Genomic DNA, 17568 nt, shown 5'->3' with positions numbered 1-17568 from the left:
AGAATCATAATTCCTGCCCCGTAGAGATCACTTCCCCCCGTTTTCATCAGACAGGATTAGTCACTGATGAAACCGCTATATACAGTAGATAACAGTATCGACCATTCACAGCTTACCTCCTCCTCCTCCTGTACAATGACTGATAACACCTCTATATACAGTAGATAACACAGGATCCCCCATTCACAATAGGTGAGGTCACAGCTCACCTCCTCCTCCTGTACAATGACTGATAAACCTCTATATACAGTAGATAACACAGGATCCACCATTCACAATAGGTGATGTCACAGCTCACCTCCTCCTCCTGTACAATGACTGATAACACCTCTATATACAGTAGATAACACAGGATCCACCATTCACAATAGGTGATGTCACAGCTCACCTCCTCCTCCTGTACAATGACTGATAACACCTATATACAGTAGATAACACAGGATCCACCATTCACAATAGATGATGTAACAGCTCACCTCCTCCTCCTGTACAATGACCGATAACACCTCTATATACAGTAGATAACACAGGATCCCCCATTCACAATAGGTGATGTCACAGCCCACCTCCTCCTGTACAATGACTGATAACACCTATACAGTAGATAACACAGGATCCACCATTCACAATAGGTGATGTCACAGCTCACCTCCTCCTCCTGTACAATGACTGATAACACCTCTATATACAGTAGATAACACAGGATCCACCATTCACAATAGGTGATGTCACAGCTCACCTCCTCCTCCTGTACAATGACTGATAACACCTCTATATACAGTAGATAACACAGGATCCACCTTCACTGCTTCGGTTTCTGTTACTTGGCTGCAGCGCTGTCGACATGACATCACCATTGCAGCAGCTAATCGCTGAGCTGCAATTAACAGTCCCACTATTGTTAGGCCCGTGCATTTATTTATTTTTAAAGCTATTTTCCATTACACATCACTTGATAATGTTGCAAACATGCAATTAATGTGCACTACAGTTGTTCTCATTGGGATGTGAACCAGTCTCCAGATTGTCTGTCAATATATTTGCATTCTGTGGTTAAATCCCAAGTGCTTGTGTCAATTTCTCACACATTTAGTTGTAAATGTTGCGTTCTGTTAAATGTTTTATTTTTCACATTAGAGAACTATTTGTACTGTATAATGAAAGCGTTAACCCTTTCCCTCTGCTGAGTGAATGCACAAGTATGTCTTTGGTATGTGTATCCATGTACAGTGTGTGTAAATATAATGTGTGTGTGTATAATATATACATACATACATACACACATACATACATACACACATACATACACATATATATATATATATATACCTTGAAAAAGTATTCATACCCCATGATCTTTTCCACGTTACATTAGTACATTGCGTCCACCTGGATGTGATTTTCTTCTCCGTATTACTACAGATGTTCTGTGAAGGTGTCAGAGGTTTGAGAACGTTAGGGATCAAACAGCATCATGGAAACCAAGGAACACACCAGACAGGTCAGGGATAAAGTTGTGAAGTTATATATAAAGCCCAAAGTCTGAACATCTCATGGAGAACTGTTCAATCCATCATCCAAAAGAGAGTGGCACCTACCAAGACATGGAGGTCCACCTAAATTGACATTGTAAGCAATGAGCGCACTAATCAGAGAAGCAGCTAAGAGGCCCATGGTCACTCTGGAGGAGCTGCAGAAATCCGCAGCGCAAGTGGAAGAATCTGTCCACAGGACAACTATCAGTCTTATAATCTACAAATCTGACCTTGATGGAAGAATGGCAAGAAGAAAGTTATTTTTTAAAGCAAGCCATTAGTCCCATTTGCCGAAAGCCAAGTAAGAGTTACAGTGATTATGTGGAAGAAAGTGCTCTGCTCAGACTAGACCAAAGTAGAATTTTTGTGCTTAATGAAAAATAACGTGTGGCGGAAAAAGGACACTGTACCTCAGAGCCCTGAAAACACCATCCCCACTGTTGCACATGGTGGAGGCAGCATCATGCTGTGGGGAGGCTTTTCTTCATCAGGAAGGCAAGCTGGTCAGAGTTGATGGGAAGAGTTGGATGAAGCTAAATACAAGGCAATCCTGGAGGAAAACTTGTTAAAAGCTGTAAAAGACTTGAGACTGGAGCATTGACTCAGGGACGGTGAACACAAATGCACATCACAATTTTCAGATGTACAGTTTTTAAAATATTTAGATAATCCAGTATCATTACCTTTAAACTTCACATACACCCCTTTCCCATTAAAACATGCCTAAAAAATGTGCCGCAAGACATTTTAAATGCATTTTTTTAAGTACTTTCTTGCTGCAGAAAGCCGCTTTGTGTCTTGTTTCTACCCCTGATCCATTTTTTTTTTTTTTTTTAAAGCAATGAATAATATTGCAAAAAAAATTGCCAAACCATCGATTATTGAATTTAATAATATTCCGATCTTCATAGATGGACATTGTGAGATAGATCTCGAAAATACAAGCAATGTACTGCTTATTAAAATTTTCAGACGCTCTTAAGATATTAACTCTTTTTTTTCTTTTGTTGCTTTTGAGACTGACCTCCGCTGCTAGACAGCAAAACATCTTCAACGCTTACAAACTCTTCTCTATTGAGCTTGTAAGCCCTGTTTTTGAAGCTGACCATAATCGCCGTAGAGCACCATAACCTCAGAATCCCGGCCAGCTTCAGCGCAGCATTTACAAGCAGTGGTGGTCGGTTTCCAGGGCAGCCATCTGCAAACTCAGGAAAAGTTTCAATACGTCAAAAATGGCTGGAAATTTCAATATGCAGTAATTTGCAAAATTGCTTCTACTTACAAGACTGTCCGACAACATCCATCCATAAAGATAGGAATAATTTTAAATAAAGAAAAAAAAAAAAAAAAAAATAAAAAAAAAAATATATATATATATATATATATATATATATATATATATATATATATATATATATATATATATATATATATACTGTATATAAAAATTAAAATAATAATTTTATATATATATAATATAGATTGCTGCATAATTTGGCACTTTTTTGCCTTTTTTGAAAAATCTGCATGACAATTCAGATGACCCAGCAGCCATATTGGTTGTATTTCAGGCTTCGTTACCCGTTTCTTTTCCCCTCCAGGTCATACGGGCCGTCTACTGAAATTTCTGCTGTCCATCAGTATCATCTTCCTTTGTTCACACTTCATATTCCTACTCTGCCTCCATACAGTGCCGGGACTGGATGACCTGCTGGGACACAACTGTAAGTACTGCAAAGACTGTGCACAAGGGTGAAAAAGTCACGGGATATAATATATATAGTTTTATTTTTTTTTCATTAAATAGATGAATTAATTGGTTAAATAATTGGCCTGTGAATGGCATTGGCATTGCAAGATTTTGAAAAATGTCATTGCTGTGAACAATTTCAATACTCCAGAGCATAATGGGGGGAGGCACGGTAATATCGCCTTAAGTCCTGACAGCTCTACAGATGCAATATATTATAAGGACTGCGCTAGCACTTCTAAGTGTGAGCGCAGTCTTTAAGAGCGAGTGCAGTCTTTACTGTCTAAACCCTATTTTTGTGTCGACCTTTTTCAGGCAGTGACTGGGAAGTTCTTGCTCGCCATGTTGGTGTTACCAGGTATGTGCATCCACAAAACAAAATGCCCATTAAAGGGGGTTATCCACTACTTTGATGTTTATGACCTTTTCATTAGGATAGGCCGGCAGTAACAGATCGGTATGTATCTGATATGTGACAAAACCACACCTTTTGTCCATTATTTTTTAAGCTTGTCTAAAATTTCTCGTTTATGGCAGATATGTACTGCTGTCAACATTCTGTTCTATCCGTACAGAACGATCAAACGATCATGTTAACGATTGTTCTGTGCCGCACAGAAGAAGTGTGGTTGGTCTATGGTCGCGGGTTAGTAAGTCTTGTTCTCTCCAAAGTAGGCAATGAGGTTATCAAGTTCTGGAGTAGGAGCCCTAAATATTTCTAGCTCTTTGATCTATAGAGAAGTCCAATTTTCAGGTCCGGATCTGGTGGAATTTTGTAATCCTGAAGACCTCCATGCACAATGCTTGTCTGTCGTTAAAGGAGTTTCACCAAGTTTGGAACTTAAACCCTCTCCTATGTATAGGGGATAACTTCCCAATTCGTGGTGGCTCCAATAGCTGGGACCTCCACTGATACAGAGAATTGGGGCTTTGAAGAGCTTTGTGTGAATGGAGTGGTGGTCAGTCACTGACAGCGCCACTCCGCTCATTCTCTATGGAGCAGAGATATGAATGATCAACCAGAGTTCTGTTTCAGTGGTGGTACCAGCAATCAGGAAATTGACCCCTTTCCTGTGGATAGGAGATACATTTTAATATTGGTTCCACCTCTCTCACAATCTTTCTTGCTTCCCTCTAGGTTGGATATCTACGACATTCCTAACACAGTGCGGATGGTGGCCCCAGATTTCGGCATGTTCCTAGCGTCGGCGATTTGCCTCGGCTTGTGCAATCGTTTGACCCGACGACCGAAATGTCCGACGGCGCGTGAGAGACTGAGCAGGTCATCAGAGCAGGTGGGATCAGTGGCCAGAATAAGAGCTGGCGGGGCTGTGGCGTTGCTCTGTGTCTATTACGCCCACGCACTTCCCGTAACCTCACTTCTCCAGGGGTTTTTATACCAGCCTTTTCCATACCATATAATTTTCTACACCCCCATGTCCTGATTTATTAACCGTCCTCTGTTCTCGGCAGCTACAGCTTGTCTACACCAGGATCGGGTTATACGTGGGAGAATGTTGACTTAACTCGTCCCTTTACTGTTATATTTATTTTCATGTCATATTTCATTTTTCGACTGTTCACTTCTCTCCTATCTAACCCCCCTCTGTTTCCTTTCCCCTGCATTTTTCCACTACCCCCGCCCTCCGTGCATGTGCCGAGATGTCCGGCACAACTCCCAGCCAGTTTTCTTTCTTTTTTTTGTTTGCCCATTCTGTTTATTTACGTTGATGTTGGCACAACCAGCTGTGCCGACCACGTGAACTCCCCTACTGTCAGTAACCCGTCACCCAGGCTGCTCTGTATGAGCAGATGTTGTAATGGTTTAACTCTGCGTGCTCTATAATGTACATACACTCCATCAATACGTGCTCTATAATGCACATACACTCCATCAATGCTTGCTTTACCGGCCGAGGGTACACTCTTATGGGGATTCGGTGATTTGGCTCCTTTCATGCTGGGTCAGGACTCGAAGTTCTAAGGAGATGCCAGAGTGGAATTAGACCCGTGACCGGCAGATGTGTATTGTGTGACTAAAGGGTGCTGGAAATTCACTTAGTCCCTGACTAAGCCAAGAACTGAGCAGATCGCTCTCCCCGAGACGTTCTCGTCGTCCTTCACTGTGAGAGAAGAATGGAAGCTTCTGTGGTTCAGGCTTGTTTCATCCTGACAATGTCATAATGTTGGCGTAGAGCGGCATGCAGGAATCTCTACGTATGTGCTGTGATATTGACTTTTCCGCCTATGGATTAGTTAATAATTTATTACATAACTTTAACCCTATTCCCAATTTTTGCCCGTTTTGGGTTCACCATCTTGAGATTTTCTAATCCAGGCCACTGAAGAACATCTTTGATCTCTCTGCAAATACTTCAATAGACCGTCCTCCAAGCACAAACACTTTTTTGTTTTTTAAGGGTATCTTTCAAGTTTAGTTTCTATCTGTTAGGTTCCCATCTGCAGGAAAACCGACGATCCGCTTATTTGCAAGAGTTCGTTCTAACAAAAACCAAAGAGGACAAACAAAATAGTGACCCGACTAACACTTTATACACCTCTTTCCAGGCGATGATGGACTGTCGTTGATCGGCTATAGCAATCCTTCAAGTGTTACATTCACCCCACATTTGATCGTTGTCTGTTTCCATCAATTTTGCAGTTGTTGATTATCATTCGTTCCAAGTCTTTAAGAAAAATAAGGCCGTACGTGTCTCATCCCTTTTTTTTCTATGTAGCAGGTGGAAGAGGAACACCAGGCAGAGGTGACTGAAGATCCAGAGGGTGGGGAAGATAATGAGGATATTCAGATGTCTTCGCAGGATGGCGTGCTGGCCTCACGGATCAGAGAAGCTGCACACAAACTATTTGAAGCCTTGTGGAAATCGCTGGCCCTTTTGCTGTTGGCCCTGGCAGGTAATGAGGCTACGCTGCTGGTTGTGCTAGGCACAGTATGGTAGTTCCATGGGAACCTGACCAAAGGTTAATGCTGCTTGACCCACGGGTGTACATATCCGTGTATCCGTGTATATAGCGTTTCGGAGTAAAACGTACATGGCTGCAGAAATATATCCAGTGGTTCAGGCAGCCTTTTATACAGAGATCTGACTCAATGTAAAGCATACATATATTTAGTATCTGTATACAAGATTAAAGACACAAACAATATGTATTGAATGAAGTTGGGCAGGTTACTCTGAAAAATTGGTTGGCCAATTTATTCCTGATGCTAAAATATCCCTTAATACTGCTGCAAACGCAGCACGTCCTTTATTCTTCTGCATTTTGTTAGTCACCTAAAGGGATATTTATTTCATTCATACATGGCTTATAAGTCTCCTCACTCTGACATGCCAGGCCTGGCTTGTCACCCTCCACAAGGAGAAACGTTACCCCTTAGGCCGCATTTATAAAGCTACATTTTTGTTGTTTTTCCATAATCGTCTTTTATCACCTGTCCACTCTGATCATGCGGTGAAAAGCAACGGGGACTTTGGGTTCCCAGTTCTAAGGATTAGTGGGGAGCCCCAGCGATCAGACACTTCTTCTTACCGATTATATGGATAGATGATAAATCTCTATTATGGGAAAACCGCTGTAATGGTATGTGCACATGGAGTATTTTTGCTGAGGTTTGGAGCAGTTTTTGAGTACGATTAGGGGTTTCCACTCAAATAAACTGCTTGAAAAATAGTGTGTGAACATAGCCTAAGAATGGTGTTAATATGCATCCTGTTATTCTTGCAGGCATCACCGTACCTTCTGGTTTTTCGGCGGTCTATTACTTAGCCTTTGTTGGCCTGTGCACCTGGTGGGCATGCCACTTCCCCATCAGCCACGTGGGATTAAACACCCTCAGTGTCATGGTTGGCTTTTTCGCCGGTGGTCACATCATCTGTCTGTACGGTTACCAGTCTCCATTCATTCAGAATTTCTTCCCTCCGCCGGAGCTGTGGGCAAGGTATGTGCCACTTTGTCATATAGCTATAGACAATCGCCTAAGCTCGTTTACACTGGCCGACCAGCCCCGTAAATGACCGTCAGTTGTCCACGTAAATGCGGATTGGTGGTCACTGTTTAGACTGGCCGAACACTCTTCTAATGTGCACAGAACAATCACTAATAGATCGTTCTGTGCAAATAGCCAGCATTTTTCTCGACAGCACAAGTCATGTCTGCACAAAGCAAACCTAAAAATCATTTCACCCGACAAACAAGTGTTCTTCCTGTTCTTATGGTGATCGGCAACCCGTTTACTGTGCTTTATATTCTGCGTAATCTGTAAATGCGTCCTGATCGGCAGTCGTTCTTCGTCCGTAGGGATCGTTTTTACTAGATCGGTAACAAGGAATTATAAATGAGCCCTTCTCCATCATATGCCACGTCTTGGGTCTTGCCTTTTAAAAAAAAAAAATAAAATTTAAATAAAAAGCCGTAACTTTATAATTTTATTGCTTAACTGTGAAGTACGACGTCCGGTACGTTGTCTCTTGTCTCTTTACTTGGCTTTTTTTTTTTTTTTTTTTTACAAGGCTTTTAATGGTTTCCTTTACTAGATATTGTTTATTGTAACTTTGTCCAGGATTGTAAATGCGTGTGAATGAAGCTATATGGATGCACACAGTGGGAACATTTCTCATTTAGCATGCTTTTACTCCTTTTTATGCAATGCCTTAGGTAGAGGATAGGTAGGCATCCGCATCTAAACTTGAGGGGAAAATAGGACCCCGAGAGGAAACCATTATTTTGCAGCACATCCACCTTTTATATGAACAGGGCTTTGATGTCAATGTCAGTGCAAACTGTATGGGGATAAACGATTCTAGTATATGGGTTTTCTAGACCCTTTTAGGTCCGTCGCCTTTCCAGCTTTTATATCCCACTTTGCTAGCGGTAATTGGAGGCAGAAGACTGCTACAATGTAATCCTGGTATATACTATAATGTAATTCTATACAATTCATTCCCAGTTCTGAGAAATGGCCTTTAATGTCTTTATACTATGGATTACCGCTCTCCCCCAGGGTTTACATAGGGTCTTCGTGTGTCCTTCACTACATTATATGACTAGGAGCCTGTTGACCCATCGTAAAAAGAGGCGATTACGTTGTTGACTCGTTATCAGACGCCTCTTTCCATTAGAAGGCTTTTTCTATACTTTGTGAATAGAAGACCTTCGCAATGTTGACTTTCTGTTGACACTTTGGGCAGCTCATAGTCTGCGAACGACAAGGTCGGCAAACCTGTAGGAGGATATTGTCCTAGCAGAAGATGGTGAAGATAGCCGTATTGTCCTACTAAGGGCTTGTTTCATCATTCGTTGGTTTATTATTAATTTGTTTGGATCATATCATGTTCTCTAGTCTGTATATGCCGATCATATGGACTGGACCAACACCAGGGGCGGGCTATTCCTTGCCACATTTACCAGCTCGGCTGATTACATTTTAATCCTATATGTTGTCGGACCACTTCCCCATTGTCAGCCTATGACTAGCGGTGAAGACAAGGGACATTGTTCTAAAGAAAGTTCTTAGATATTGTACAGCATACATACGGTCTATATACTGTGCATGATTGAAGCTTCTAGTTTTGGGGAAGGCTTTTATTTCTGATCCCCATGACTGTGCCCAGTGCACAAGGTCCATAAACATGTGACTGGTAGAAGAACATGGCCGGACCTCACGGTACCTTTGGGATAAACTAGACGGTAAATTGGGACAGGCCGGGCTCACAATCGAGGTCCTACCTCACAAATGCTCTAATGAATGAAGGTGCAAAGATTCCCATAGACACCGCTAAAATCTTGCTAATACACATTTATATATAAGAATCAGTCAGAGAAACATTCTCAGAATAATTTCTATATAAAATCTTGTCGGATCTGGGGAAATGGACACAAGACAAGCTTCTTCCTATACTGATGTCCGTCAATGTCTTTCCGCAGATGTTTACTTGGTCGACAGTCCTGGTGTCATCCATTATATATAGTGAGGAGCACAGATTTTCTATGATAAAAGCATACTTCTGTTCTCGCACCAGTGGCATAATTGCTGTCGGCTGCTCTTTATCATATGCTGCTGGAATAGTCTACCCAGATGTTACACATCGGAGATAATGATGATGATTGCTCAATCACTTTTATTCCACTAGGAAGATAACTGAAAAATGGCTGAAAAATGGAGAAAATATGTCACTGCTATTAAAACTGATTATCGTTGAATGTCTATTTACTTATTTTGGTGCTCCCTTTTTTTATTTTCGAAAATTTTAAAGCTAGTGCTAAATTTTTACTTTTTCTTACATTCCATTGCTTTCCTCCCATAACCAGAGAATTAAAGGGTTTGTCCCATAGACTACATGTATGTACTGCCTATCCGTAGGATAATGTGTGATAAATGGGATTTCAGCTGCTGAGACTTCAACCGATCCTGAGAATGGGGAGACCCAAATAATAAAGTGATATGGAGAGTGGGGAGACCCAAAATAAAGTGATACTGAGAATGGGGAGTCTCCAAATAAAGTGATATCTTGGATCTCCTCCTACCTTACCAACCGCACATTTAGCATTTCCTACTCCCATACTACCTCTTTATCTCACCCCCTCTCTGTTGGAGTCCCCCAAGGCTCTGTCCTAGGAACCTTAAGGCCCCGTCTCACATACCGAGATCGCTAGCGAGATCGCTGCTGAGTCACAAGTTTTGTGACGCAACAGCGACCTCAGTAGCGATCTCGCTATGTGTGACACGTACCAGCGATCAGGCCCCTGCTGCGAGATCGCTGGTCGTGTCGGAATGGCCTGGACCTTTTTTTGGTCGTTGAGGTCCCGCTGACATCGCTGAATCGGTGTGTGTGACACCGATCCAGCGATGTCTTCACTGGTAACCAGGGTAAACATCGGGTTACTAAGCGCAGGGCCGCGCTTAGTAACCCGATGTTTACCCTGGTTACCAGCGTAAATGTAAAAAAAAAAAAACAGTACATACTCACCATCTGTTGCCCGTCAGGTCCCTTGGCGTCTGCTTCCTGCTCTGACTGAGCGCCGCAAAGTGAGAGCACAGCAGTGACGTCACCGCTGCGCTCTGCTCTCACTGTACGGCGGCTCAGTCAGAGCAGGAAGCAGACGCCAAGGGACCTGACGGGCAACAGATGGTGAGTATGTAGTGTTTTTTTTTTTTTTACATTTACGCTGGTAACCAGGGTAAACATCGGGTTACTAAGCGCGGCCCTGCGCTTAGTAACCCGATGTTTACCCTGGTTACCCGGGTGCTGCAGGGGGACTTCGGCATCGTTGAAGACAGTTTCAACGATGCCGAAGTCGTTCCCCTGATCGTTGGTCGCTGGAGAGAGCTGTCTGTGTGACAGCTCCCCAGCGACCACACAGCGACCACACAGCGACGCTGCAGCGATCAGCATCGTTGTCTGTATCGCTGCAGCGTCGCTGTGTGAGACGGGGCCTTTACTCTTCTCAATCTATACACTCGGCCTGGGACAACTTGTAAGGTCCTATGGCTTCCAGTACCATCTATATGCTGATGACACTCAGATCTACCTCTCTGGCCCAGATGTCACCTCTCTGCTCTCCAGAATCCCAGAGTGTCTATCAGCCATATCCTCCTCCTCTCGCTTCCGCAAGCTCAATGTGGACAAATCTGAACTCATTATCTTTCCTCCATCACGCATATCTTCCCTACCTGATCTATCTATCAAAATAAATGAAATCACACTTTCCAGTGTCCCCAAAATCCGCTGCCTCGGAGTAACCCTGGACTCTACCCTGTCCTTCAAACCGCACATCCAAGCTCTCGCCACCTCCTGTTGCCTCCAGCTCAAAAATATTTCCAGAATCCGTCCTTTCCTCAACCCTCACTCTACCAAAATGCTCGTGCATGCCCTAATCATTTCCCGCCTCGACTACTGCAACATCCTCCTCTGTGGCCTACCCTCTAACACTATCGCACCCCTCCAGTCCATCCTTAACTCTGCTGCCCGACTAATTAATCTCTTTCCTCGCTACACTCCTGCTTCCCCTCTTTGCAAATCCCTTCAATGGCTCCCAATTCCCCAGCGTATCCAGTTTAAACTACTAACACTGATCTACAAAGCCATCCATAACCTTTCTCCTGCGTATATATTTAGAAGCTTATCTCTCAATATCTTCCCTCACGTAATCTCCGGTCCTCCCAAGACCTCCTCCTCTCCTCCACGCTTATTAGCTCCTCACCCAATCGCCTCCAAGACTTCTCCCGAATATCACCCATCCTCTGGAATTCTGTGCCCCAACACATCCGGTTATCCACCACACTTGGATCCTTCAAAAGAAACAAACCCATCTCTTCAGAGAAGCTTACAGCCTGTAATGACCACACGACCACCTCAACACCATTGGAGCTACTGCAACCCCCGACCTACTGTCTCCTTCCACATAATCCTGTAGAAAAGCCCGCAAGGGCAGGGTCCTCTTCCCTCTGTACCAGTCTGATATTATTAGTTTTGTTTACTGCAAGTGATATCTGTATTTTGATGTAACTCCTTCTCATGTTCAGCACCATGGAATTAATGGTGCTAAACAAATAAATAATAATAATAATGATAATAATGGGGAGACCCCACATAAAGTGATACTGAGAATGAGTTCTTCACAGTCCTATAGACAGTGAATGACGCTCACTACCACTTCCTTCTCACAGTAAACTGGAGATCAGGAGGGGTGTCTCTGGGGTTTCTTACTGGTCAAATTGAAGGCTTGTGTCAGTACCCATGAAACTTGGGCGAGTCCCGGGGCCAATTGGGCTTAGATTTCTATTGTTGACATCCATAGTAAATGAATGGTGTTCACTCAGGAGCTAACTCCTATCCCAGCAGTTTAACACTTTAGATGCTGCTGTCATTGTTAACCTGTTGAGTGGGAGGGAATATGGGAAGAGGGGGAGATCCTTTCAATACTTATTGACCCCATTGTGGTCCCAATGGCTTTGTTATGACATCCAGGTGACCTACTGAAGCACCCAGTCTTTACGCCGTTTGTACACCTATGAACCCAGGTTGTGGCTGCCCTTCATAGGAAATGGGTAGTTTTACAGAACACTTTTTGTGCTCCAAGCGACTGTAGGTTTAAGTCCATTTAGGTGAATAATTAAAAAAAAATATATATATACGGTATTCAGAAAAGAGGCAGCACTTCATTAGTTCAGTGAAAAATGTGGTAGGTTTAATCGACCCACATAGCCGGACGACGTTTCAGCTCCATCTGAGCCTTTATCAAGCCTTGAAATCACATGAACTAATGGAGTGCTGCCTCTTTTTTGAATCTCTGTAAATCTGGTGCAATCGCTGGACTGGTTGCCTGGGGCCCTGCACCTGAAGATAAGTAAAAGTGTTGTGCTGTTCCTTTTCTCTGCTATATATATATATATATATATATATATATATATATGTGTATATATGTGTGTGTGTGTGTGTATATATATATATATATATATATATATATATATATATATATATATATATATATATATATATATATATATATATGTATATGTATGTATATATATATATATATATATATATCTAATATATAAAGCTGAATGTGTGTGTGTGTGTATGTATGTATGTATGTATGTATGTCCGGGATTGGCATCTGAACCGTAGCAGCTACAGCCACAAAATTTTGCACAGTCACACGTCTGGACCCCGAGAGCGTCATAGGCTATGTTGTGAGGTGAAATTTTAACCCCGCGCTTTCCAATTCACCAAACAATTTTGCCCCTATCTACATAATGGGGAAAAAGTGAAAGGAAAAGTGTTGGAGGCGTCGCAGCTACAGGCACAAAATTTTGCACAGTCACACGTCTGGACCCTGAGAGCGTCAAAGCTATATTGTGAGGTGAAATTTTAACCCCGCGCTTTCCAAGTCACCAAACAATTTTGCCCCTATCTACATAATGGGGAAAAAATGAAAGGAAAAGTGTTGGAGGCAAATTAACAGCTGCCAGATGTGAACAAGGGGGACTTAAAGAATGACAGCGATGGCACCAAAGAGTATATACTGTACAGTTGCTAAGGTGGGGCCCCAACATGGGATAATCACACCACCACGGGGATATGAACACACACACAAAATGCGCCACACACTACCACGTGCTCGAACACATATACCACCCTCAGTGCACATTTCACCACACATACACCAACCTCGCCACATAAAAGTAGAAACACAAAAGTCGCCGCTCAAAACTCGCCACGCGCAAAACTCTCCACATGCAAAACTCGCCACACGTGCAAAACTCGCCACACGCAAAACTTGCACACGCAGAAAAATTGCCACACGCAGAAAAATTGCCACATGCACAAAAGTTGCAACACATGCAAAAGTTGCCTCACACAAAACTTGCACATACTCAAAAGGCACCACACATAAAACTCGCCACGCGCAAAACTCGCCATGCGCAAAACTTGCTGCACACAACTTGCTACACTAACCTGTCACATGCAACTCGACACACAAAAAGTTGCTACACGCATGTCGCCACACAAAACTCATCTCACAAAAGTCCCTACATGCATGTCGCCACACGCAACTCAACACACACAACTTGACACACGAAACTCGCCCTAAAACACACACAAGTCTGGTATCCTTCAAAAATAAAAATCTGATTAATAAGCAGACAAACTACAAGAGCAACAAATGTACCATATAGGAATCCGGCAGCTGTCAGTCACATGACCAGTCTATTATGTGTATGTGTGAGCTAATATATACTGCCAGGGGGTGGGCTTACTGTTGGCTGGGGATTTATCAGGCTGCCATTTTAGCTTACAAATACTGAGGTAAAAATACTGACCAAATAACGTGTGAACGAGGGCTAATACAGGAGGAGATGGCATACAGCTATATACTATATACAGGAGATGACACACAGGTATATACTATTTACAGGGGAGATGACACACAGGTATATACTATATACAGGAGGAGATGACACACAGATATATACTATATACAGGAGAGATGACACACAGGTATATACTATATAGAGGAGGAGATGACATACAGGTACATACTACATACAGGAGGAGATGACATACAGGTATATACTATATACAGGAGGAGATGACACACAGGTATATACTATATACAGGAGCAGATTACCTACAGGTATATAGTATATACAGGAGGAGATGACACAGGTATATGCTATGTATAGGAGGAGATGACATACAGGTATATACTATATACAGGAGATGACACACAGATATATACTATATATAGGTGAGATGACACACAGGTATATACTATATACAGGAGATTACATACAGGTATATCTAATATATAAAGCTGAATGTGTGTATGTATGTATGTGTGTATGTCCGGGATTGGCATCTGTACCGTCGCAGCTACAGCCACAAAATTTTGCACAGTCACACGTCTGGACCCCGAGAGCGTCATAGGCTATGTTGTGAGGTGAAATTTTAACCCCGCGCGTTCCAATTCACCAAACAATTTTGCTCCTATCTACATAATGGGGAAAAAGTGAAGGGAAAAGTGTTGGAGGAAAATTGACAGCTGCCAGATGTGAACAATGAGGACTTAAAGAATGAGAGCGATGGCGACAAAGAGTATATACCGTACAGTTGCTAAGGTGGGGCCCCGACATGGGATACTCACCACACACGGGGATATGAACACAAACACAAAATGCGCCACACACTACCACGTGCTTGAACACATATACCACCCTCAGCACACATTTCACCACACACACACACCAACCTCGCCACATAAAAGTCGAAACACAAAAGTCACCACTCAAAACTCGCTACATGCAAAACTCGCCATATGCAAAACTAGGCTCACGCAAAACTCGCCACACGTGCAAAACTCACCTCATGGAAAACTCACCTCATGCAAAACTTGCACACACAGAAAAATTGCCACATGTACAAAAGTTGCACCACATGCAAAAGTTGCCTCACACAAAACTTGCACATACTCAAAATGCACCACACATAAAACTCGCCACGCGCAAAACTCGCCATGCACAAATCTTGCTGCACACAACTTGCTACACTAACCTGTCACATGCAACTCAACACACAAAATGTTGCTACACGCATGTCGCCACACAAAACTCATCTCACAAAAGTCGCTACATGCATGTCGCCACACGCAACTCAACACACACAACTTGACACATAAAACTCGCCCTAAAACACACACAAGTCTGGTATTGTCCTTCAAAAATAAAAATCTGATTAATAAGCAAACTACAAGAGCAACAAATGTACCATATAGGAAATACGGCAGCTGTCAGTCACATGACCTGTCTATTATGTGTATGTGTGAGCTAATATATACTGCCAGGGGGGAGGGCTTCCTGTTGGCTGGGGATTTATCAGGCTGCCAATAGCAACCAATCACAGCTCAGCTTCTATTTTGCTACAGTTAATTAACCTGAGCTCTGATTGGTTAATATAGGCAACAAAGACATTCTCAGTATAACAAAGCTAATATATGTTGTGAAATGCTTCTATTTGCTTAGTTTTTGCCTTTTAATAATTACATTTCTATCTATTTGTTTTGTGGTTTTTGTGTGCAGAATAAATTTTTGTTAACACATTCTATTTTGCTAACAGCAGTCATTAACCCGGGCGAAGCCGGGTAGTACAGCTAGTATATATATAAAAATAGAAATCTTCCTTTTCCTGGAACGTAAATAAAATCTAAAATAATCCACGTGATAGGTGAATATGCTGGTAACCACCACAAGGGGGCGACTTGGTACTTTACTATTTTGCTCATGTTTTGCACTGTCTTCATTTAGCTCCCCCTGGTGGTGACCGCAAACATCTACAATTTCATTAATCTAATTCTGTCTTTGCGAAGAGCAGCAGCCGATTTTTAGAGGTTTGCATGAAAAAGTAAATGGCTCGGGGGGAAAAGAATCGGCACAGTCATGTGAAGAGTACGTTGGCTGAAATATAAACCTTGACTTGTATCAACACTGAGCAATGCAGCCATTAATGTGGTCTCATTCAGCCGCTGATTAAAGGAACCTCATTGCATATTTTGTACCTTTTGAGGATATCATTTCAGGAAGTTTAGTTTTCATGGAACAGAAATGTTAATTTTTACTGATGCCCAAAAAGTAATTGATCAAGTTTTGGTGGCGGTGGAGGGTTGAATATCTGATTATTTATTAACAGAATTTCAGCCGTGATGGTTCGTGTATCCGTCCTGAAAAAATTAGAGTGGAAAAAGGAGACTTGTCACACATTGGTGTAAAGTCAGCAGGCTGACATAACTCGCTCCTCTCACCTCGCACTTACATGCTGCTCAGGGGTAGTAGGCCCGCCATCCACGCCGCGGCCCGAGGCCTGCCAGCTTCATGTAAACGAGTAATAAAATACAGACCGGCATATACAATCTCCAGAAATGTGCGGACATGTTTCCATAAAATGATTGAAGCGATTGCTTATGTTGGGGGGTTTTCATGCAAAGTAATGGTAGCGTAGGCCAGAATTCAACATCTATGTATGTAAATGTGTCCGGAGGTTCCCAGCAATGGATATGTATTACAAAAAGTGGCGGCTTCTTACTGGTAATCCCATCAAAAAACCCGTACAAGATGGCTGAGAACCAGGACCACACACGATTGCATTGAACAGACAAAAATGGAAATTATGAGCCAGTACCTAAGGCGGCAATCTCATTACCCAAACCCCTATGCCCTCGGTATACTGTACCAATCTCCGGACCGACCAGGAGTCTATGCTGTGATGGACCTGACCTGTTCAGGCACCACATTGTGTATATTCCTATATTTCCAATAATGCCGATTTCCGGAGGGGTTTAGTTACACGATATGTTGTGTAATTGGCGACTATATAGGAGCAAAAAGTTCCTTACAAAGAAGAAAGTGTGGCTAATGCGAGCCACTATATCTATTGTTTGCTAATAAAAAAGTTTTATTTTCAGCAGATTTTCAGTACAACATGTCTGTGAATATTTCTGCACCGTATAAGGGCAGTCTCACACGTCCAGATAATTCCGGTACCGGAAACAATCGGTACCGGAATTATCCGTGTCCGTGTGCCCCTACGTTTCTGGTGTACATCAGTGTGGCACACTTGCGGCACGTGACCGCATACAGTAGAAGGTGCGGCCAGGACAGGAAGCAGCGACAGCCAACGAGGGAAGTGGGTGAGTATTTTCAGAACAGCGGGGGGGCGCACAGGGGGTGGGAGGGCGGGGGACAGATAGATCTTTCTTTTAAACACT

At 42.7% G+C, this 17568-nt stretch overlaps 1 protein-coding gene across 6 annotated transcripts in view; it reads left to right on the top strand.

Annotated features, from left to right (window-relative positions):
• The window catches only part of PIEZO1 (piezo type mechanosensitive ion channel component 1 (Er blood group)), a 175283-nt gene that overhangs the window by 80290 nt on the left and 77425 nt on the right, over positions 1–17568 (top strand). For 5 of the 6 annotated variants that reach the window (XM_077288418.1, XM_077288417.1, XM_077288414.1 and 2 more), the window contains exons 3-7: positions 3137–3259; positions 3601–3643; positions 4424–4580; positions 6024–6201; positions 7033–7246. In XM_077288418.1, the coding sequence (XP_077144533.1) occupies positions 3137–3259; positions 3601–3643; positions 4424–4580; positions 6024–6201; positions 7033–7246 (715 nt within the window). The remainder of the gene's footprint in view (positions 1–3136; positions 3260–3600; positions 3644–4423; positions 4581–6023; positions 6202–7032; positions 7247–17568) is intronic. The other variant, XM_077288416.1, reaches the window with a different exon arrangement.

This window comes from Ranitomeya variabilis, chromosome 2 (genome assembly GCF_051348905.1).
Source record: "Ranitomeya variabilis isolate aRanVar5 chromosome 2, aRanVar5.hap1, whole genome shotgun sequence".
Lineage (NCBI taxonomy): Eukaryota > Metazoa > Chordata > Amphibia > Anura > Dendrobatidae > Ranitomeya > Ranitomeya variabilis.
This window is presented reverse-complemented; position numbering and strand designations above follow the sequence as displayed.